The 24535-nt window shown below is 49.9% G+C and overlaps 1 protein-coding gene across 1 annotated transcript in view; it reads left to right on the forward strand.

Moving 5' to 3' along the window:
- Positions 1-22994, forward strand: part of LZTS1 (leucine zipper tumor suppressor 1) — a 49031-nt gene extending 26037 nt beyond the window's left edge. The window contains exons 2-4 of the mRNA XM_080928845.1: positions 16422-16888; positions 18623-19420; positions 22186-22994. Coding sequence (XP_080784971.1) covers positions 16544-16888; positions 18623-19420; positions 22186-22830 — 1788 coding nt within the window. The 5' untranslated portion in view covers positions 16422-16543 and the 3' untranslated portion in view covers positions 22831-22994. The remainder of the gene's footprint in view (positions 1-16421; positions 16889-18622; positions 19421-22185) is intronic.
- Positions 22995-24535: the final 1541 nt, after the last annotated feature.

Below are 24535 nucleotides of genomic sequence, written 5' to 3' on the forward strand. Positions count from 1 at the left end.
ATATATATATATATATATATATATATATATATATATATATATATATATATTTAATTCTAGATTCCACACAGAAAACATGTTTGTTTTTCACTTAATATGATAATTTCCCATTTCATCCACTTTCCTGCAAATGTCACTTAGTGTATTTTACAGCTAAGAATGTCATTGTGCATATGTCCCCCACGTTCCGTATCCACCCCTGTGTCTCTCCGGACATGCCATCTTCATCACAGTCAGCTCGCTCTCCTGGGTCCCTTACCAGCCCCTCCTTCTCCTGCTATTCATTTGGATCCAACCTGCTCTTTCCAGGGTCTTTTACCTTGTCTCTTGCTCCTCTCTTCAAACCCTCCCTCTCTCCAGACTTTGTTCACTCCCTTCCCTCTGGAGCTTTCAGATTTCTCCCACCTACTCGGGTTCTCTTCCTTTCCTCTGCCTTGCTCACTGATGTCGGGAGACTTCTGTGTGAGGAGGCAGAGGGTGGGGACGGTGATACCCCTCCGGGTACCACTTCCAGCCCCAGCTTAATGAGTCACCCATCTTCTCCATGCCATAAACAAGCTCAGAGCAGTATCTGGAGAGGCAGCTCTCCTGAATCAGACATGCAGCTACTGGACCTTCCCAGTTTTTTAATCGTCTTACCCAAGCTGCTTGACGGGGGCCAAGGATCAGATCAGCAGATCTTTGTTGGCTAATTTAATTTTGTTTTCTACAAATCCCAGCTTCCTGCTTGTGTGGTCCTGCGCTCTTGTCCAGTGTTATTGTGAGTTTGTCATTACTAGGGACCGAGGACTACGCCAGGAATTCCAAGACTGCAGGCAAATTAGGATAGTACGGTGCTTGGTACATCTTAGATCCTTTTTCTGAAACACAGCTTGGCATTCACACAGAGCCGTGATCTCATGTCCGTGTCTACACCCACAAAGGCTGTGTCACTGGTGTGATCTTAAGTCCACACCAGGGAGGCTTAACACAAGCACAGCCACAGCCTGACCAGAGGTGTGGACTGAGGTACTACGGAGGGTCAAGTATCCATACTGTCCTTGTGACAGGTAGTCTTCATTGCCAGCTTCATGAGATTTAGAGTCACCCAGGGGATGGCAAGGCACAGCTCCTGTGTCTGTGGGAACATTTCCAGAAGCAAGGGGACTTACCATGCATGTAACTGGCACCACGCTCAAGGCTGGGGATGGGGGCGTGGGGGGGCAGAGTGGGGGGGCAGCATGGGGGGGGATGGGGGCATGGGGGGGCAGGAAATACTGGCATTTCCCTTTCTCTGTTCCTTGTCATAAATGCCTTCTCTGTCAGGATCCGAGCACACTAAATCTGAGAAGCTAATAAATGTGTCTTCCTTCTGAGGAGTTTTGTCAACTGTCTGTGATAGCAACACAAAAATAACTAACAAACTTGGCTGTTGTGTGCTGAGGCCAGGGTTGTCACAGCTGTGACTCTCCTAGACTGGGGATTAAGGAGGGAACTGTGTGGTGTTTTTGTTTGTTTGTTTGTTTTGTTGTTTTGTGTTGTGACTGAGTCTTTCTACATAACTCTGGATGTTCTGGAACTTAGCATAGATCAGGCTGGTCTCGAACCTACAGAGATCTGCCTGCCTCTGCCTTCTGAGTGCTGGGATCAAAGGTGTGCATTTGCCCTGCCCCCGTTAAAATGAAAACCTTGTAAGCCAGGTATGGTGACCCATGTCTTTCATTCCAGCACTTGGAAGGCAGAGGCAGGTGGCTCATGAGATCCATGTGGCTTAAAGATAAAAATCTCATTTCTAGTAATCATGGGATCGGATAATGGTCCTATATGTACTAGCTTCTGGGCTAGGAACTATGCTAAAGGTTGGGAATATAGTAATGGACAAAACTGCCATAGTCTGCCAGAGAAGATAGGAGGCAAAAGAAGTTTCCCTGGGCTGTATCCTTCTAAGGATATCCCTGGGATGTTCTAAGAAAGAAGAGAGAGTGCTGGTCGTACTACTGCATGCTTTATCACCCTAGCATCCAGGAGGCCAGAAAGATTGGGAGCTCAGGATTAGGTGGGGCTGTATACCAAAGGCCACCTCAGACTGAAAAAGAGACAAAAAGGAGGTGGGCGCCTTCTAACACATAGCTTCCCTGTGCTGTCTGAACACCCCAGAGTTTAGGCATGAGAGCAGAGCAGAGAAGCCTGGGTGGGTCAGAGGAAGGAAAGGAAAGATTTACAGGGATTGGAGTGGGAAGAAAGAGAGGAGATGGTGACCCCCTCGGGCTCAGGGTTTAAACTGAGGATTACAATGCTATGGGAGTGTGGTGATGGCGGTCACAAAAGTTTGTCAGCAATGAAGGATTTCTGAACACACAGTCAGAAATGACTCTTGATGTCCAGTGCCATCCAGACAGTGGCAGTGAGTGAGTCCTCAGTCTACCGGTGGAAGGCATAGTCAATATAGATTGGATAATGGGAGATGGGCCGGAGGAAGGGATGGTTGTGTATGGGAGTTTAAAGCCAAACAACCCTACCGTTTTCTCACATAACCTTGTTTATCTGTAAGAGAGAACTCTGTGTAACCCACTGCTGTAGTCACAGGACCCAGATGGTGACGACACACTAGGTGTGTTATAACTACTGGGAATGTTATGACAGCACAGTGTTTCTGGCAGCTAATCCCTCTCAGCATGCATTTGTCTGCCTGTACGAGCTTCTCTGATACACATGCTGGAAGGTGGAACTCAGCCTTCCTGCCCTACCAGCACCCTCATGCCAGGCCCCGCCCTGTTCTTACCTTGGCTGCTCCGGAGGAGGCATGACACACGTGGTAAAGGGTCTATGTACCTCAGCTTTCGTCTGTTGTCTCGGAGGAGGCATGACACACGTGGTAAGGGGTCTATGTACCCCAGCTTTTGTCTGTTGTCTCGGTGGAGTTAAGAGTGAGCTGTGCCCTGTGAGCCAGAAATCTTGGCTTCTAGAGTCAGCTTTTCCAGCTGTGGCCTGCCCAGGGTCACAGTAGGAACAGATGACACGGAGCCTGGGCAGGAGAGCACAGGAGCAACTGAGTTAGCTGTCGCGCCTAACTTCCTGGCTGCCTCCCGAGGTCTTGCAGTGGCCGAGGATGCAGCTCTGTAGATAGCCGTGCTTGGCTAGAACGCATGAAGCCCTTTATCTGATCTGCAGTATTGCATAACCCAGGCACCGTGGTACACTTCAGCCCTGGAACTGAGGAGGTTGGAGCAAGAGAATCTGAAGTTCAAGGGCATTCTCAGCTGTAGATAAAGGTCAAGCCAGCCTGTGATGCGTAATTCCTGTCTATTAAAAATAATAACAGGGATGCCAAATGTCCTTTGCCATCTGCACCCACGACTGGCCCTTCTGGGAAGATGTATGGCTGACCCGTGACATACGTGGAATTTAATATTCAGATGAAGTGTAAAAGAAACGGCCAACTCAAATCCACACACTTCCCTCATTTTCCCAAGGAGCTGGTCAGGCTGTGAGCAAGAAAGTGAGAGAGGTGCAAAGAAAACCCCGGATACTCTATCTGTATGCCAGTGGGCAGGAGAGGCCTGAGCTCTGAGCAGCCCCCAGCCAAGGAGGCTGGAGAGCTGGGATTTGATTTCACACAGACCTGCCGTTGCTTTTCTTCAGAGATAGCCGAGCAGGGCAGCAGTGAGGGAAAGGCACTTCTCCACATCACCGCCTGGGCCACCTCCTTGGGTCAGGGAAGGTCATTCCTGCAGACAGCCAAGCACATGGAAAGTTACCGAGAAGCCCTGATGGCGTGCTAGGACAGTGTCACTGGGGCCACAAGCTTCACAGGTACCGAGGGGACAGATGAAACAGCCGAGGTGGGAATGGGGTGACAACCTGCTGATGCCCTTGACTTCTGAAGAGCTTTGTGGTTCCACCGTCCCCCTGGATGCTGTGGTGCAGTTGTCTCTGAGCTCAGTACTCAGAGGGGTCTCTGACCATGTGCTGAATATGAGGCTCTGCTTCTGACAGGGGTGAGAGGAGAAGGCAGGACTCGAGTGCTACAGAAACCACATTCCCCGGCAAGACACATCAAGTGGTACCAAGAAAGGTTTGTAACTCAAGACAGGTAGAGTGGAGCACGCAGTTTAATACTCTCGGGTGCACCCGCTGCCTCATGGAACCAGACAAACTCTAACAAGGACCAGAGCCGAGAGGCCGAGCTGAGTTCTCGGCCAGGGCTTTGCACCTCTGTGCCTCCTGTATTTTGTGGCCTGCCATTTTGTAGTCTCTTGTGTTCCCCACTCCAGGACACCCACCCATTCCCGCCCAGCACAATGCAACATAAACATAATACGGGACAAACATGCCACACAAACACCGTGCCACTCACCACATGAACACAAGAGTCGTGTACATACTAACACACACGTGCAGCATAAGCAGTAGCAGCAAAGCCTCCTTCACTGCCCCCATCCTTCTCCTATGCCTGCCTACCAGCTGGAGTTTTCCTTCCTCTCTCCTTAGCATCTTGTGAATGGCAAAAGGATTTCTGCCTTTTCCCTGTTTTATCTCTTGTTACGAGTTACAAACTTTGCCCAGGGTTGATACAACACTGAAGTCTCAGGTTGCTGGGCTGCAGGCCTCTGGGTGGGGAAAGACCTCTGATCTCATCTGAGTCTGATCTGAATTTTTCTTTATGGTACCTTTTAGCCTGGACTGCTATTCCTACCCACCTTTTCTTCCACAGTTAAAGACAGAAACGAACAGGAAGCAGGCTTACAGTGCTATGCCTCTGTCTCGCTGGTGACCTCAGACCAGTCACAGACGTTGCTGTGCTTTCTTACCATGGAACACTAAGGCATTTCTGTGTGTAAAAGTTTTTTTCAGAGCTGAGGATATAGCTCAGATTATGGTAGAGTGCTTCCCTAGAAGGCTGGGAGCTCTGGGTTCAATTCCGAGTCCACGTAAGGGGAGTGTGATGGTCAGTCTCTATGATCCCAGCATATGGGATTTAGAAGCAGGAGGAGCAGACATTTAAAGCCATTTTCAACTGTATCGTAAGTTTAAGGCTAAACATTTGAGGCCAGTCTGAGCTACATGGGACCCTGGTTTGTTTGTTTGTTGGTTGATTAGTTGGTTGGTTGGTTTGGGGCAAGGGCTGAGATGTGGGGGCACCATGTCACTTTTGTAGCTAGACTTGAACTTCCTAAGTATCTAACTCTGCCTCTGTCCCTCTCCCTCTCCTTCTCCCTCTCTGGGGCTGGACTTGAAGGTGTTTGACATCAGACCCAGTAAGACTGTATCTTAGAAAAACAAACATAAGCAAGCAAAAAAACAAAAACAAAAAAGCTTCTCCATTTGTCATTTCATCTGCAACCTACGGCCAAGTTCTTTCTATGCTTCCAACCCCCAAGGCCTCTGTCTGCCAGATGGGCCTCAGACTCAGAGTCCGGGAGGGGTTGCCTCTGAGATGGCCTAAGAGGGATCACAACAGCCTCTGTATTCAAAGGATGCCATTAGCCATGGGCTCTTTGCCTCTGGATGGGTAAGTCGGTGGAAAGGATCTCCATATGGACCTAGAAATAGGAACTGGAAAAATCAGAATTTTGGAGAGAGTCACAGAAGTACTTGTCAAAGTCATAGACCTTGTGAGGAATTCAGAACTCGAGAGTTGTCCAGCCTAGGTGGAGACTCTGGATCTCTGATTGGCCAGATGCTGACCACATGCCAACTCTGGTGTCTAGAGCCGAGAGTGTCATGGTGCTAACGACATGTCAACATATCTTCCCCTAATCCATGGCTGTTTTATCATTGGTTTTTCCGATCTTCCCAACCTGAGCATGGCCTCAGAGTCATTATGTCTGCCCACACAAGGTCTCTAGTCATCTAGAGACCTTTCAACCTCCTCCGTGTCCTCACAAATTCTGCTGTCTAAGATCAGAATCTCTGTTCTTTGGTCCATCTGTGCATCTGTCCGTCCTTTGCCAGAACTGCCTAGACTGCCAGGCATTGTCACCCCGAGCACCAAGAGCCACATAAGTGAAAGAATGCATTTGGCTTGCTTTTGTAGGAGGAGCGACTCTGAAGGCAGCAGGGTAAAGTCGCTCAGGCATGGCATGGAACTGGGGCTTTATGTTTGAAACGGGGAAGGTTGGGGTTGGTTGCCAATCATATTCCTGAAGAGAGATATCAATCAGCTGCCACTGAGACACAAGCTGGGCACCGATCTGGAGGAAGGCTCAGCTGCCAGCAGACTGCCTCGGACCTGCACACAAAAGGCTGCCAGGCTGAGTGGCTTTTGATTCCTCCAGAGCAGTGGGAAGCTGCTTTTGTGCAATGGTTGGAATGACTCAGCCTGCCTGTGATTACCCTGAGCTTTCTGCCTTGCCTCTGAATCCAAGTTCACTTAATTGAGAGCTGTGTGGGCCCTCGCTCTCAGCCCACCAGCAGCTCCCCATTAGCATATCGGCACCCTCAGTCTGGCCTCTCACCGCCCACGCTCTCCGCCCCTTCCTCGCTTATTACCTGTTTTTTCATTCATCAATTCACTCAGAAAGTTCTGCACAGGGGAGCCCTCCAGGCATCTGAAGCTTGCAAACTGGGCTCACCTCCTCTCTAGCCTTGCTCCCCACTTCACCCCTAGCTCTGCAGCAAATCTGGTTGGGGGAGGGCTGTCTAGGACAAGAGCTGAAACACTGGGAGGAGTCCTGGATAGGAAAAGCTGAATCAGGCAGAGTGAAGTAGGTGGTGTGTGGGGTAGTTTGGGAAGTGGTGTTGTCAAAGGGGACTCAGTAAGCCCAAGGAATATGCTCCTTAGCCCTTGGGAGATCTCTGTTGGAGAGCTGCCTGGAGGCCCGGCTGGCACAGCTGACAGGTGCCTGGGAGTTAGTTTCGTGGGTCTGCAAGATTCAGCTGCCTTGCTACTGGAGGCAGAGGCGTTTCTCCTTAGGAGAAGATGCTATGAAATCATCCCTATTAGCAAGGGGGAAAGTGTGGGGAGTACTTGAAGGGTGTGTGTGTGTGTGTGTGTATGTGTGTGTGTGTTGACACTGGGTCTTTCTCCATTGATGTCTACTTTATTTATTGACGCAGGGTCTCTCTGTAAACCTGGAGCTAGTCAGGCTGCTGATTCCTAACTCTATGTAAGGTTTATAGGTTACTTCTAGCTTTTGTGTGTCTAGAGACCCAACACTTGCACAGTAAATACTGGACCCCCTGAGCTATCTCCCCAGTGGCAGGACTATTCTAACTTGAAGACGGTGAACATGCAGTTCTTGCATCTTTCCACACTCCCTCCTTAGCAGCTGACTGGTTGGCAGTCACTGTATTAGCTTCCTTTTCCATTGTTGGGACAAAGTGCCTTGACAAAAGAAACCTCAGGAAGGAAGGGAGGGCCTATTTTGGCTCCCCATTGGAGGATTCATTGGGGCATTATGAAGCAGTCCACATCCTTTCTAGTTACTTATGGGATAGGGGGGCCAAGGGGGTTGCATATCCAGATGGTGGAGTGAAAGGGCCACTGACTGCTCTCCCTGGGCTGTGTGTGAAGGGGAAGTGTGTCGGGAATGTGTGTAAAAGGGAAACCATAGCAGCTGCCACATGTCATCTGTAAGACTAAAGCCTTGCTTTTCTCCCTCTCGTATAGTCGGGGACTCGAGCCACGACATTGTGACACCCACATAAGGCAGGCTAGAATGCTCTCATACCCATGCCCCCGGGTCTGCCAGCGTTTTTTTTCTGCCTTAATTTTGGTTGACATATATCTGTCGTTTTCTCCAAAGCTGGTGATGGCTGGAGCTGCTCTTATCTATGGTTATCTGACACTCAAGGAAATGGAGATTCCCACTGATAACGATTCTTACTCCAGATGGGAGTGGGCCCATCTGTCTGCGGTCCTTTGTTGAGAGTGGGTAAGGTATGTAGCGCCGTGGAGCTGATGAATAGACCTGAATGATTTCTTCCGGTGGACCTATGGCCCTGTCAGCCAGGAACAAGAGTGGGCAAAGTCCAGAAAGTGAAATGAGGGGTCTAGAGGTGAGGTGAAGAAGAACCAGCTCAGGGTCCCTAACTTCCAGCCTAGCATCTCTCCGTGTGGGCCTCCTCACAGGAGACGGCCATTCTTTACCCTGGACTCCGAAGCAAAGGAAAGCCCAGGACTAGGAACAGTGGCCTGCCCACGGCCTGTTCTGCCAGTGCCTGAGAGGTGGGGTAGACACCTGCAGACTGAGCTTTTACCTCCTACACAGAATCATGCAGAAGCATTCCTACACCATGGCCGGAGGGGCTCAGGCTCCAAGCAAGCTGGCAAACTCAAGCATCTTGGTCTTTCAGCTAAATCTGTGTTGCTGTCTAAACTCCTACCAGAGTCTATCTATGTACCTGGCATCTTGCTCAGATCCTGGAAACAGATTCCCCCAGCTTATATTTCTTTGTGTTGGCCAAAGACTCTGAACAGGACTACTTTAGGGTGGTAGAGGGTAAATTCACGTCTCCCTGGGGTAATCAGTTTATTCAGACATCTGCTTAGAACAGGAAGATGAGAACTGAGCCAAACCAAGCAGGGATTTCAGCCTCCCTTGTGAGGAAAATGGCTCAGAGCAGACTCTAATTCTTCAGGGGACTTTGCTCTTCATCACACTTGCCCGTGGTCTGTCTCACAGGACTGCATTTATTAATGAGTTCAGTAGAAAAGAGCTTAGTAGAGGAAAAAGAATGTGGTCTCAGTAGCCAAGATTAGAACCTTCTCTTAGAGGGATGGGACAGAGCTCTTACGCTACCTAGAAGCTGCCAGCCATACCTGGAGACAGGACTCCCAGGGTCAGTCACACAGATACCCCCTCCCACATACACACATAGAGTCTCATAATGAAACACACGCAGGCACACTGATGTGTTGTGTGGTAAGGTGTGTGGGAAGGGGGTGCCTCTGGTGGGCCCATGATGAGCCATCCCTTCACCATGAAGGACCAGCCACCATGGTATATTAGAATAGAGTTTATTCAGGGCATGGGGAGGGAAGTTAAGAAGGTAGTAGGGGTGGGGGGGAGGGAAAGGAGTAGAGGCCAGCATGGAGAGAGAGGGAGGAAGGGAATGGGGAGTGAAGGGACAAAGGAAAGAGGAAGAGGGAAAGAAGGCAAGAGCAAGAGAGTGAGGAGAGGGCTAACAGCCCCTTTTATTAGTGTCAGACATACCTGGCTGTTGCCAGGTAACTGTGGGGTGGAGCTTAAATAGAATGCTCACACACACACACACACACACACACACACATACACACACACACACACACACACACATACACACACACACACACATACACACACACACACACACATACACACACACACACACACACACACACACACACACCTCAGTCCATATATCACCCACAGAGCAGTTAGAGCTACTCTATGACTGGTCCCATCTATAAATGAAACTCAGGTGGTCTTGTCCTATGAGTATCTACAAACTGGGTTACCACCCTGGAATTCGAGGTGTGATCTGGTGTACTCCCTTGGCACTTGAGCCTTAATATAGCCTTTATGAAACATTTAGGCGTAGGATGTAACTGGTCCTCTGACACCCATGTTATGGGAGGCCCCATGGCTGTTGTCCCTCATGGCTGCTGCTGAGTTTCAGTTTCTGCTAAAGCTCATTCATGCCCAGGGTTTCTCCTACCCCTACCCCTCCACAAGGATGGCATCTCTTAGAAATAACCACAGCTACAGGCTCTGCCCTGCCTTAAAAACACAGACCCTCCCGCCCTTGACTTGGGGCTTTCAGTATCTTCCTGCATTCCATCTTGGCTAATAAGGACCTCAGGTACCAGTTGCCCTGCAGGGATTCAACAAAAGACAGGGGCTCATAAAGCCCAGACAGCTTTCAAGCCCTCATCAGAATAAAACTTAGAGAAACTCCCATGTATGTGTCAATTGTCACATATAGGAGAGGTTTGGCAGCACAAAGGCCAGGTGTGAGCAGAGACCTAGCACTGTGTCAGTGTCTCCCACCTGTGTCAGAGCCACAAGCATTCATACACACTATGTTAAAATGTTTTATGATACAAACACGTTCCTGTGAAATTCCTTTGTGGAGAGAGCTTGGGGTAAGGAGTTGGGGAAAATGTGGGATGGAGTTCAACCCTGCCCGGTTTTAGTTCTGAAACCAGCATTTTAACAATTGTCAATACTTCATGGAGTGGTTGAGTTAGGATTTTTCTGTTTGATTTTAATGTTTATTATCTGAGTTGAGTGGTAGAGGTCGTAGTATGTGCTTTTGATTCCAGCCAGCAGGAGGCAGAGGAAGGGGAATCTGAGTTCCAGGCCAGCCTAGACTACGGAATGAGTTCCAGGACAGCCAGGGCTGCACAGAGAAACCCTGTCTTGAAAAGCAACAATAACAAAATAAATAAATAAATAAATAAAACAAACAACAAGAAGAGCAAAAGATTCATTCCCTGTGAATGAGTGTTTTGAAGAGTGAGAGAGGAGAAGAGAAAGAGAAAGAGAGAGAGAGAGAGAGAGAGAGAGAGAGAGAGAGAGAGAGAGAGAGAGAGAGTACTTTGTGCTTCTCTGGTACCCTTAGAGGTCAGAAGAAGGTGTTGAATGGCCCAGAACTGGAATTACAGATTGCTATGAGCCACAATGTTGGTTCTGGGAACTCAATTAGATCTTCTTTTAGGCTTTTCACCCACTTGTGTTAATTTTGTGTTTCAATGTTTTTAAAAAACTGTGCTGGCATTCCTTTGGAAGTCAGTTTCAAACATGCCCTCATCTTGGGAACTCAGCAGCTGGGCCTGAAGTTGTGCAGGAACTGAGGTCATGTATTTTCTTGGCCTGTTCACCCTCCCCTTGCTCTCATCTACCAAATTTCCAGTCCCTAGAGGGAAGCAGAAAAGTCAAGTCCGTAATCCAAGGCCACACTTTCTCTCTAAAGTTCTTACTGAAGCTCTCAGAGCTGGATGTATTCATGTATTTAAACTAAGCCAATCAAAGGGTGGGCATTAGTGGCAACGGGACACTCAGAAGACTTATCCAGGAGAATTTTTCTGACAAGGGTACAGTAATTCATATTAAGTTCTTAAGAAAGCCTAAAAACACAAAAGTGAATCAAGTTCAGCCTCATGTTGTGATTGGAAGCTGAGCCCAGGGAAGACATATGGCTCTGCAGTCATGACGGTGAGAAGTGAGTTTTGTACCCTGGTCTCTGCCTGTTTCGTAGCTTGGATTGATTCAGGAATGTGGGACCCCAAGTTGCAACATTGGGCACTTCTCACACAGTATCTTTGACAGCTGTTCCTGAAAACAGCAAGAAGGTTTGTGGTGTGGCTGAGTTGTCAGACCAGAAGCTGATTTGTTCTCACCTACCTCACTCCTCTAGCCAGAACCCCATCCCGTAGAAGAGTGGGTAGCCATGGAAAAGAGAACCAAGCGGGGCAGCTGGGGTCTGCTCATCCTGAATTCGGCCACCGACGTCTCTGGCTGTGTTGGGGAGAGGAAAGGATATGAATGCATGGATGCCTAGAACCTTTCCCCTAAGCCTGGCGCTCCTGTATGTTATGGGCAGGGCTGAGACACTTATGTATGTTAAGGGCAAGGCTGTGACACTTATGTATGTTATGGGCAGGGCCGTGACGTTACTCTGTGGGAAGTTGCTTTGGAGTTCAGGCAATCTCTTTCAACTCCATACCTCTCCTTCCACTTTCTGGAAGGGGATAAACAGGAACAAATCACGTCTGCTTCTGCCCTGATTTCCTTCGGATGGGAACAGAACAAGGGTGGAGAAGGAGCAGCAGGGGTTTTCTCACCCCGTTCTCACCTGTACTGCAGTGAGACTCAGGGCAGGCTGAAGCTGGAGGAGGGAGATGTCTTCTGCTAACAGGAACTCATCTGTGAGTTTCTAAGAGCTCATGTGGTCTAGGCTACCCTACCACATTTAGAGAGGTTTCTTCCCTCTTCTTTCCAATCCAAAGTCTCCTAAGATCTTGGTGGTCCTTGCTTTTCTTCTTGGCCAGTGAAGACTTACTTCAAATGCTTTGGAAGGTGCATCTTTGCCCTGTCCTTTTAGAGGAGAGAGGTAGCAAGTCTGCTGGGACTAAGTGAGAATAGGCTGAATCACAACCACCTTTGCCAGAATGTTCTCTGAGCTGACAGTAGAACAAGTCTAGACACTTAGGGAGGAATAAGCTTTCAAGGGTAACCAGGGTAACCTTGAACTTTACAGCTCCCCGAGTGTTAAGACCTCAGGGTGGGGTGAAGAATGTATGGGATAATGGGCGGGCCTGCTGTTCTTGGACACTTTGTCCACCCACCCCCTTTACTCCTAATATTCTTTGACTCCTTCCAATTCTGAACACCCAGCACAAAACTTGGGCACAGTGAGTTACCCAGGCCGCCACCCAGAGCGAGCGCCTGGAACCATCTTGGTATTGGTACGTAAAGGAATCGCTCACTTTCTCCTTTAGTCTCTTTCTCAACCCCAGGGATTCACCTCGGTCACTGGTACAGGAACCAAACATCCCAGCAGCATGTGGTAGCATGAATCTCTGTTTATCTAACAGACGGTGACATGCAGACCTAAGGTTCTAGCCGTGCCTTGCTCAGGAGTGGGCTGACTGACCGAGCTCTCTGAGCTGCTGACTAATCTCCCTTTGTTTTGTTCTGGAAGTCACAGATACAGTCCACTGAATTCAAATCCTGGCAGAGATATGTGCCGTAGACTTCATTTTACAGTAAGACTGTTATAAGCTCAAGCGAACATTAGAAAATAATGTTAAGTGTGGGAAATAAGTGGATGGGTTACCAGAAAGCTGCCAAGGGGCTGTGCCTTTCTTTTTTTTTCTTTTAAAGATTCACTTATTTATTTTATATATGTGAGAACACTATCCCTGTCTTCAGACACACCAGAAGAGGCCGTCAGATCCCATTACAGATGGTTGTGAGCCACCATGTGGTTGCTGGGAATTGAACTCAGAACCTCTGGAAGAGCAGTCAGTGCTCTAACCACTGAGCAACCTCCCCAGCTCCAGGTTGTGCTTTTCTAAGGTAACAGGAGGTGAGCTGAGAACGAGAGATGAGTGTGATTTACCTGGAGCCCTAAGAAGACTGGGCTGGCCAACAGCCAGTGAACATGCCCTAAGTGGACAAAGCCTCTTGTGCTCAGTGCACAGAGAGAAGCCGCGGGTCTGTTTCTTGGGATGTCAGTGACAGATGCAGAATGTGGAGAGGAGCCTACGGTTCACTGTGAAGGGGTTGCCGTGTAGACGTACAGTGTTTGCGATGTGTGTGACAAACAAGCGGAGAAAAGCTTTGACCATCTCACCTTCGATTCAAGAGCCAGGTGAGAGGAGAACGCAGGCCCAGCAGAGCCATGAACAAGTCTGTTCAGAATATTTATCTCTTACCTCCTGGTCGCTGCACCAGAGCCCTGGCAGGATCTACTTAGGGGAGTTTGGCAGGGTTGCAGCCTATCAAGGCCGAGAAGGCATGGTGACCAGAGAATGTAGCTGGGGCTCTTCACATCTTTTGGAGTTTTGTTATTTGGGGGGGAAGGTGTTTTGTTTGGTTTTGTTGGCGTGGATATGTGTGTTCTCCGTGTATATACGTTTTTGTGTTCACATGTTTATGGGCACACTTATATATAAGAGCCCATATGTGCAAGGAGGCTAGACGTTGATGTCATGTGTCTTGATCCAAGTTCTGCCTGTCCCTATTGAAACAAGGTCTCCAACTTGAACCTTGGGCTTGTTGGTTCTAGTCAGGTGGCTCTGAGGATCTTCCTAAGCACCAAAATTACAGGTGGATCACCAAACCCGCCCTATACTTACATGGGTTCTGGGATTCTGAATCCCATAGTAATTAGCCTAAGCCTCTGCACCGGCGCACACGATGCTCCCGTTCTGCCTTGTGTGTCTTAGGGAGCTGGTTGTCACTTTTCCCTGGGTTCAACCTCTTATCTTCTGACCCAGAAGTACATCTTCCCCCTGTATTGTAGCCTCACTACCTTTTGGAAATGAGTGGTTTCACCTTCTGCTGTCTCTCTCCCTCCCTCCCTCTCTCCTCCTTCCCTCCCTGCTCCATAAAAACAATGACATTTTAAAAAATTCTAATTCTTGGGCTTATTTATTTGCTTTCTTTCTCTCGTTCCCTTTGTTCTTTTCCCTGTGTGGTGTGTATGTGTGTGTGTATGTGTTGTGTGTGTGTGTGGTGTGTGTGTGTGTGGTGTGCGTATGTGTGGTGTGTGTGTGTGGTATGTGTGTGTGGTGTGTGTGGGTGTGTGTGTGTAGTGTGTGTATGTGTGGTGTGTGTGTATGTGGTGTGTTGTGTATGTGTGTGTGTGTGTGTGTATGTGTGTGTGGTGTGTGTGTGTGTGTGTGGTGTGTGTGTGTGGTATGTGTGGTGTGTGTGTGTGTGGTGTGTGTGTGTGGTATGTGTGTGTGTGTATGTGTGGTGTGTGTGGGTGTGTGTGTGTAGTGTGTGTATGTGTGGTGTGTGTGTATGTGGTGTGTGTGGTGTGTGTATGGTGTGTGTGCTGTGCAAGCATGTGTATCCTAGGGATAGACCCAGGTCTTTGTGCTTGCTAGGTAACAGCCCCAGCTGTTTATGGAATATTGAATGAGAGCCTGGTCTCTGGCAGTCCCTATAAGCTAGGGTCTAGCCTCATCTATCCTCAGCTAGGGTCTAGCCTCGTCCGTCCTCCGTGTAGCCATTAAAGAGATAAGCACTAGTGAAAGCAATCAGAGAGAGGAGGTTTTGTGTGGGTGTGCCGAGAGGAGGATTGCACGAGGAGTGACTCTCCTTTTCCAAGTCTATCTTCGGAGTAACTGGTCTGAGGTTTGACTAGAGGCTGGGGTATATACTTAATTAAGCATCCCTGGTAAAAGGTGTGGTCCTGCCCATTATCATGGGCTCAGTCTCTTGTGCACAGTGCTCCAATAATTTGATCCCTCCGCCCCTGCTGCTAAGATTCCCAGGGAAATTTTAATTATTGGGATTCTTTGTTTCAGTGTCTCCCAGAGTATCATCTCTGTTGCCAAAGACAGTTACATTATCAATGGGCTACATTCTCCAGCCTCCCAGAGTCCCAGACCCCCTCTTGACTTCTCTTTCTCTCACTCATTTTACCAAATCCATCAGCAAATGCTATCAGACCAGCCTTCAAAGTACATCTAGAACAGTTCCCAGATTCTCCCAACGGAATTAGTCACTCAAACAGCTGGGCCCCTCAGCAGCCTGCTTACCCAGATGCCATGGTGGCCTTCCACAGCCCAGGAGATGAAGTTGCCCCTTGCTTACATCATTCACACGCCTTTCTGTCTCAGTCAAGCCAAAATCCTTGTGGTTGCCCAAACTCCCTGCTTCCGGCGGATTCTCTGCCTGATGCTACTTCTCCAGCTACTCTGCCAACCCTGCCTCCAGGATGAGGTCCCAGCTGGTCCCGGGGAGCTCTCTCTACCTCAAGCACTCAGGCCTTTTGTACCTGTAGCTTCTTGAAACTACTTCTCAGATTCCCATGGCTTGCTCCTCAGTTTCTGAAGGTCTCGTCTCATGCAACTCTGACATTACCGTTGCTATAACAGAGGACCATAAACAGGATACTTTATAAAGAATATAGGCATATTCAGTTCACAGCCTAAGAAGTTCAAGAAGGGGAGGACATTCACATCTGGTCAAGTCTTGTCAAGGGGGGTGTTTTTTGAGTGGCACCCAGGATGGGGTGCACAGGGCATACATTTCAGATAGAGCAAGGATCCGACTGTGTCTTTTCTGCTCCTGTTCCTCCTGCTCGCCGCCTTCCTCCCCATTCCCTTTCTCCTTTTCTAAGAAGACAGGTTCTTACTATGATGTAGCCTAGGTTTTCCCGTCTTTAATTTGACACACACCAGCCCTGAACGCTCCATCCTCCTGTCTCTACCTTCCACGTGCTGGGATTATAGCTCTGTGTCATCACCTGGAGCTCCTTCCTCCTACAGAGCCACTAGTGCTGTCATTAGGCCCCCTGCGTCGAGACTTCATCTGATCTTAGTGAGTTCAAATCTCATTTCCACACACTTTACCATATGGCATTGGAGACTAAGTTTCTAATATGTAAATACTGAGGGTGCATCTAAACTCTGTCGCTTCCTGGGCACACAGAACTGCGTCTTCCTCTCAGACTCCATACATGAGCATCCTGACTTCTCCTTGACAGAGTACTTAGCACAGTACTTGAAACATTGGGAGAGTACTTAGCACAGTACTTGAAACAGTGGATTGGGTATGGACGGTCTATCCGTCTGACACTGCAAACGAGTCCCACAGACATATGCAATGCCCTAGTTTCCACTGGAGACCCAATATGTAGGACAGTGCCTCGACCTGACCTGCTCATATCTGACGAACACCTGGCCACCATCCATGTCCTGATAGGCGTAGCGCTTCTGAGACCATCCTAGTGACAGTACTGTGCCTAGATCTATGACCTCTCTGTGTCTCTTCCAGGCCCATGGCTCTCCCAGGCTCTGAGAGGCTTTCGCTCTGACCACAGTCCCCTGGCTGAGCCAGGACTACATTTTGCTGCTACGTCTCTCCAGGCCCCTCTTGTACCCTGGTTACATGTCACCATGGGCAGTGTGAGCAGCCTTATCTCGGGCCACAGTTTCCACAGCAAGCACTGCCGTGCTTCACAGTACAAGTTGCGCAAATCCTCCCACCTCAAGAAGCTCAATCGGTACTCGGATGGGCTGCTGAGGTTTGGCTTCTCCCAGGACTCGGGCCGCGGCAAGTCCAGCTCCAAAATGGGAAAAAGCGAAGACTTCTTCTACATCAAAGTCAGCCAGAAGGCCCGAGGCTCCCATCGCCCGGACTATACGGCACTGTCCAGTGGGGACATCGGGGGCCAGACCGGAGGAGATTTTGATCCAGCCACCTCACCAAAGCTCATGCCCTTCTCCAGTCAACTGGAAATGGTGAGTGGGGTTCTTGGACAAAGGTGTTTGGGTGGAAAGGGGAGTTACAACTGGATGAGAGGCAGCAGGGATGGGTACCCTGATGTCCAAGTGTCTTGATCTCCAAGAGGCAGGATCAGCACTGGTGGGAATGAAAGTATTTGGCCTTGCTGCAGAAATCAAGAGTCTCTCCCTGAAGCAGAAATCTTAGGTTTGCCCTGCAGCAAAGGGCAGAGGGGAGATTTAAGTTTTTCTGAGCTTTACTGGGATACAACCTGCATGGCGCAGGTGGCCAAATGGCAGCCAGTTCACAGGCCAGGGAGGCACAGAGGTTCCCTTATCACCCGGGAGACCGGACCGGGAGGTGAGGGTGCTCTAGGAGCCTTAAGGAAGTGAGTGTTCCCACTTGTGCCCTACCTGTGGGTTTTACCCCTGGCTAAGAAGGGCTCTGGGGTTTTGTTCTTATGGAATGAGGAGGAATGCCCACAAAGAGCTCACGGTCTTCAGGTCCTCTTAAGCCCCACGGCTGCCGCACGTTAGAAACAGTTCACCATCCACGTCTTCATGCCCGCTCTGTGTGTTAAAGCGCAGGCTGACCTGAGGTGCTTGGGAGCAGGAGTGCCGTCTGTCAGACTGAGATATCTGCGCAGACATAGCGAGCTAGCCAAAACCAACAATCACCCGACCCACAGAGGCACACACCGACTGTACAATGTTTTAAATAATTTATACACAAAACGAAATCTCCTAATGTCTGTATTTTTTTCTACTCTCAGCATCTTGTCTGAACTCAAACACTTGAAGATTCTGGAGCACTTCAGATCTGGGATTTTCTTAGGACCAGGAATATTCAGCTAGAATAAGAAAGATGCCGGTGTTTGTGCAGAGTTTCTGTGACAGGCAGAGTCGTCCACTGAGGGAGATGGCGAGTTTCAGGATTGTTATTCCAAATGACCTGAACTAGAAGCAGTTAGTGGTTTACAGTCTTGTGCTAGGCTCAGTGGAAGAGGCGGAGTGCAGGAAAGAGATGAGCTTCTCTGTCAGCTCTCCTCACTGCACCATACCTGAGTCCCCATCTGACCTCTCTAGAGGGCTGGGACCAGGCGGCAGTGACTAGCACAGTGCCTGAATGCTTTCTTAGGTACAGAGGTTGTGTGTGTGTGTGTGTGTGTGTGTGTGTGTGTGTTTGAAACAGGGTCTCACTACGTAGCCCTGCCTGGCACTCATGGAACACAGAGAAATCTCCTGCCTCAGCTTCTCAGGTTATATGCCTGTAAAGGGGTGTGTCATCATGTCCAGCCTTCAGAGTCTTGTCATTGTCACTGTCATCTCCTCCTCTTCCTCCTTCTTAGAAAGATTTATTTTATTTTATGAGTGAGTTTTCTACCTACGTGTACATATGTGCACCACGTGTGTGCCTGGGACCCACAGAGGCCAGAAGCGTGTGTCAGATCCCCTGAGCTGGAGTTGTGTGCCACGTGAGTGTGGAGAATGGAGAATAGCATCTAGGCACCACTGCCTGCAGCCCCCTCAGAGGTGAAGTAGGTGAAATAGCTCAGCCGTTGAGGGCTTGCCACCAATCGGAAGGAGAGGACCCCCTAAGTTCTTCCCACCTCCGTGTGTAATTGGCATGTGTATACACACACATGTATGTATACCCATACTCACATGTACACAAGAAAGGTACTCAGCCACGGTGAGAAAAGGTGAGTGTGGAAGAGACACTGAAGTCTGTGTGGTCCTTTGCCTCCTCAGGGTTCAGACAAGGGGGCGGTGAGGCCCACTGCCTTCAAGCCTGTGCTGCCACGGTCAGGTGCCATCCTCCACTCGTCACCTGAGAGCGCCAGCCACCAGCTTCATCCCGTGCCTCCAGATAAGCCCAAGGAGCAGGAGCTGAAGCCAGGCCTGTGCTCGGGAGCCCTGTCTGACTCAGGCCGGAACTCCATGTCCAGCCTGCCCACCCACAGCACCACCAGCAGCTACCAGCTGGATCCTCTGGTCACCCCCGTGGGGCCTACCAGCCGCTTTGGGGGTTCAGCTCACAACATCACACAAGGTATCATCCTTCAGGACAGCAATATGATGAGCCTGAAGGCCCTGTCCTTCTCTGATGGGGGCAGCAAGCTGGCTCACCCAGGCAAGGTAGATAAGGGCTCCTCCTGCGTGCGCTCCCCGCTGTCCACGGACGAGTGCGCCATCCAGGAGCTGGAGCAGAAGCTGCTGCAGCGGGAGACTGCGCTACAGAAGCTACAGCGCAGTTTCGACGAGAAGGAGTTTGCCTCCGGCCAGTCCTTCGAGGAGCGGCCACGGCGGACTAGGGAGGAGCAGGAGTGCCTGGAACCTAAGGGCCGGCTGAAGGCAGCCTCCCAGAAGAGCCAGCGCACCCAGCAGCTGCTGCAGCTGCAGGTCTTACAGCTGCAGCAGGAGAAACGGCAGCTGAGGCAGGAGCTGGAGAGCCTCATGAAGGAGCAGGACCTGCTGGAGACCAAGCTGAGGTCCTATGAGCGGGAGAAAACCAACTTCGCCCCTGCACTGGAGGAGACCCAGTGGGAGGTGAGGCAATGAATGGAAGGGAAAGCCCTGCTAGCGCTTTGCTGATGGCCACTGCAGCCGGGCTGGTAAAGCAGTGTGGACGCCGAGCGCTCAGGCCAACGCAGCTAGACCCAGGAAGGGGCTCCTGAGTGAGCTAGTGTGGGCTGCTGAGCCAGCTCTGTGCGCTGTCCTCACGGCCCTCAGTCGTTGGACGCAGGAGCCTAGTCTCGGGTAGGAAAGCCAAAACCCAGACAAGGGAGGCCCGGCCAGGCTGCCTAAGGGCTCACCTCACTTAGCAGAGACACCTGTGTGTCTGGCCTGAGGACCTGAGAGAAGGTTTAGGCCTATTTGATGCTTTGGGGAACAGTCCTGACTGTAGCCATTAGTGTAGGTCTCAGTGGTGGAATTGCCCTTCTTTGCTACTGGGTCGGCTGAAATTTAAACACAGGGGTGGAAGAAAAAAGACAAATACATGGTCAGACTTGGGGGGCCAGGTTTTATTGTTTTGTTTTGTTTGATACTAGGGTTAGAAAAGCGCTCTATCACTGATGTATTTCCTCGGCCCTTCAGTCACTTTGGGATGGGTCCTGTGAGTCTGGAGAGCAGTCAGAGCTCACACACACTCCCACTGGCCGTCGCTCACGCCACACTTCTCTTTACGTAATCGTTCTGTTCATATGGGCCACCACCAGGACTGGACGGCGTGTCCTCTATCAGCACATAACCCTCACGGCTAGGAGCTTCCTGTCCTCACCCTGTAAAGTGACAAGTAGTCACAAGAAAGGTGAAGAAAGGAACCTTTTGTGCATCTCAGAGATGAGTAGTGAGTGTTGGCCTTTGTCATTTATCCTTGTGGCCCTGTCTTGTTCCCGCCGTGGCTAATCAGTACACTTAGCAAAACATCAGTAATAATAATGAAAGGGTAATAAATCATGACAGAAATATTGTTATAAACCCATTAATTCACAGAGACTGTAGAAAATGCTATATTCTTCCAGCTATTCCTATCCTCACTGAGATGTAGGAATGTTCCAGTTTTTCAGTTTCCAATTAAAGAAACTGACACAGATTATGATTGCTGGCTATGTGGTTTGGCTAGCATCTTATACATATAAAAGATAGACGCTAAGGTTCCACTGTAAGAATATGGACCAGAAGTTCACATTTTTATTATTTATCTGGGGAGGGGGTGTGTGCATGCTACAGCCCAAATGTGGCGGTCAGAGGTCAACTGTCCAAATGTGGGTCTCAGGGATGGAACTCATCAGGGTTGGAGACAAATGTGTTTATCCTGTGAGCCACTGCACCATGACTGTCCCCAGAGTTTTAATGGCTTGTTGTCTCCGTGCTAATGTGTGTCTGCATCACACATCTGATCCGGATTCAGAGCCTGTGCTCTAATGCAACTCTGCCCTGACCCCTCTGTCCACTAATGTAGGTGTGGTGTGTCACTCAAGGTGTGTTTGTGTGTCACTGTAACAAAGTGCACAAGATATGCTATTGACAACAAGAGTTTATTCTGCCTCACATCAGCGGCTTCACTTCATGATCGATTGGCTAACAGACCCTGCTGCTTTGGGCCTGTGATGAAGTAACATATCACTGGGAACATGTGGCCACACAAGTGTCCCCTCAGGGCCAGGAAGCAAAGGTGAAAAGAAAGATGGGTTCAGAATCCGACAATCCCCTTCAAGGGCTGTTGACCTGAACACCTTCCACTAGGCCTAACTTCTTAGAGGTTCTGCCGTCTACCTCTCAGTGGTGCCACTGGGAAACTTTAACATCTGGGCTTTGAGAGACATTTGAGGTCTGTATTTGGCAGTGTCAAGAAGTTCTGGGCTCTAGCTATGGTGGTGAGGCCAAGTGTTGTCCTACACTAGGAGTAAAGAGGGAGCCTTGGTGGGAGATGAAAAGGGACTACAAGGTGGTGCTAAGGGTCCTCTAGTGCCAGGGCCCGGTCCTTTTTTTTTTTTTTTTTTTTTTCTTTTCTCTTTTTTTTCCTTCTTTCTCTTTTTTTTTTCCTTCTCTCTTTTGACTTATAATGGGAATCAAACCCAGGGTTTCTCTCATGCACTTTTTTAAAAATAAAAAACAAAACAAAAAAAACCTTTTTCTTTCATGTTTTCTTTTTTAGTCAGACGTGGGAGGAGTTATCTGAGACAGGCTTGATATGTAAAGGCCGGTGTATACCATCACTCCAAACCATATCATGACCCCAAATAATGCTTATGACCTCCAAGTGCCAAGGTCCCAGAGATGCAACTGACTTAAATGTGCTCTTGGCCGAACTTTGATGGCCAGTGGGTGTTGAAGTGGTGGAGAAGCCAGGAAGGGAGAAATACCACAATTGTTTGGCAGATGGATAGTGGACATGTGTGGCCAGGTTATATGGCTTTGTGGGTATAGCAGGACAAGGTGAAATGGTCCTACCCAGAGATGAATGCAGGGTAGGTACATGCAGTGGTGACGTTCAGGCGTTTGCTCCCTGGTATTAAAGGTAGGTGGTCGAGGTTGGAGCAGTGGCTAAAGCAAGCAGGTGACCACTGAGTTGCATATAACCTTGGGTTTGGGCACAGACTGGCATGTGGAGCCTGAACTGGGGATGAGGTAGGCACTTGGAAATGCATGCGAGAAAACCAGGTTGCCTGCATGCACAAGAACTGTGTTTGGGGTGTCTTGGCAGGGGCAGCCTGAAGTCTTTAGGAAGTGGTGATGTCATCTTGGTAAAGATAATGCCAATCACTTCGGGCACTGATTCTCACCCTTTCTCACCCCACCCTTGGCAGGTGTGCCAGAAGTCAGGTGAGATTTCTCTTCTGAAGCAACAGCTCAAAGAATCCCAAATAGAGGTGAACGCTAAGGCCAGCGAGATCCTCAATCTGAAGGCACAGCTGAAGGACACCAGGGGCAAGCTGGAGGGGATGGAGTTGAAGACGCAGGACCTGGAGAGCGCCCTGCGCACCAAGGGGCTGGAGCTGGAGGTCTGTGAGAACGAACTGCAGCGCAAGAAGAACGAGGCGGAACTGCTGAGGGAGAAGGTGAACCTTTTAGAGCAGGAGCTGCTGGAGCTACGAGCCGAGGGCGCGCCCCTGGGGCCCCCAGGGGTTGGGCTCACTTTCTCAGAGGACATCCCGGCTCTGCAGCGGGAGCTGGAGCGGCTGCGGGCCGAGCTGAAGGAGGAGAGGCAAGGCCATGACCAGATGTCCTCAGGGTTCCAGCATGAACGGTTGGTGTGGAAGGAGGAGAAGGAGAAAGTGATCCAGTACCAAAAGCAGCTGCAACAGAGCTACTTGGCTATGTACCAGCGCAACCAGCGTCTCGAGAAGGCCCTGCAGCACCTGTCCCGTGGCGATGTTGCAGGGGAGCCCTTTGAGATTGACCTGGAGGGAGCTGACATCCCCTACGAGGACATCATAGCCACTGAGATATGAGGGGCTGCGTAGGGGATGGACCCCAGGAAGCAGGGAGGACTGAGCCTGTTCAAAGAGGCATTTTGAGCCCCTCTGAGAGAAGCCACCTCTGGGGTCCAGATTAAGGAGTCCCCAGTGGTGGGTAGGGGTCACCACATAGCCTTTCCTCCCCTCTGCCTTTTCAACCTAACTAACCCTGCTGCTTATAAGACCTTGATCTTCGAACCACAAGCTCTCCTAGAGATGTGCTCAAGGAGCTTTATGTGCTGTGCTGGTTGAGGTTTCTCTCAACTTGGTCTCATTCACAGCAGTGAGAAAGACACTCCATCAGGAAAGGGAGCAACTGCCATAGAGGCCAAGCGGCCACCCAAGGACAGAAACGTTTTCCCTGTCATCCCTAAACCCCTACAACCCCCTGGGCGTATTGGGATGCCTTTGGGACTAGAAAGAAGCCATGTGTAACCAGAAGCCTTGGACCCCCCTCTTCTCTGCAGCCTCTTTTCTGTCTGTGGAGTTGGAGGGGTTGTGTTGCCGCATAGTTGAGCCAGCAAGTCATGGGAGGAAGGGAAGAATGGAGAGTCTGGCATCACAGAACCCTCACAGGTCTCAAGAGGTCCGGGAGGGTGAAGGGAGGGAACCAGGGCAGACAGGGAGTCCAGTCTAAAATGAGCTGCATAGCCCTTTGACCACAGCGGTCACTCTTTTTAAAGCCATAGACATTGGGGTCCCAAGCTGGGTACAGGGAAATGACAAGAGACATAGATTCCCAGCTGTGCTGGAGCCTCCTCGGCAGCCAATATTGAATGTTTTCCTTTCCTGAACACCAGGCTCTCGCTCAGATCCAGAATAGCCCATCCACAGTGTGCGCGGAGCTGGACATTAGCCTCCCTTGTCTGTGGCCCAGGTCAGCAGCGTCTCTTCCCCTTTAGCCTCTAGTGCTGTGAGTCTCTGTAGATTGGGAAGGGTCGCCAGTGTGCTAATAGGCTGCCGTCTAGGCAGGAAAGATATGGGGTGCAGACAAAGAGCCTTATAAATATCCCAAGCCACCTACTTTCCTCCCTCCATGTGTAAGAATTCAGGCTAGAAAGCAGCCTGTGGGAGCCTGGTCTTGTCTTTTGAAGATATCCAGATCTAGGGGAAGTGCGGTTGCTCGGCTGAAGGAATTATCTTCTCCCTCCTTCCCACTCTCATTCCGTGTTTTCCAAAGCGAGCCAGATCAAGCAGGCAGCCAAGCTGCTTCATATTCTATTTTTGGCCCTTACCACAGCTGTTGTTGGTAGGACACCCAGCCCTTGCTGGATTCCTGGGCCATGTGTTTGCCTGGTGGGCGGGACCCAGGACATAGGAGATGCAAGGGAGGGTCTTCATGCTTGGTGGTCCAGGAACCATCCTGAGTTCTACCTCCCTAACGCTGGTCCTTACGAGTCCCTGGGCGGATCCCTACCCTAACCTTGTCTTGCCATGGGCTTTCTATGTGTCTGCAGGCTAGGTTCCTCCCCTGTAGGTGGCACTGCTTTCTGTTCCTGGGGTTACGTTGGCCCTCTCCTACTACTGACTTTCAATGGCATACTATTCTCTGGTCTACCATTGCCCATAATCACATGCTCATTTAAACCTGGAATCTACAGGCCAAAGATGACTCCCCCAACTTGCAGGGTCATACTGTCCACTGAGCACAGGTCACAGCCCAGTTGAAAAGCCCATGGCCCTCAGTTCCTAGTTGTGT

This window comes from Micromys minutus (genome assembly GCF_963924665.1).
Source record: "Micromys minutus genome assembly, chromosome: 14".
In the NCBI taxonomy this organism is placed as follows: domain Eukaryota; kingdom Metazoa; phylum Chordata; class Mammalia; order Rodentia; family Muridae; genus Micromys; species Micromys minutus.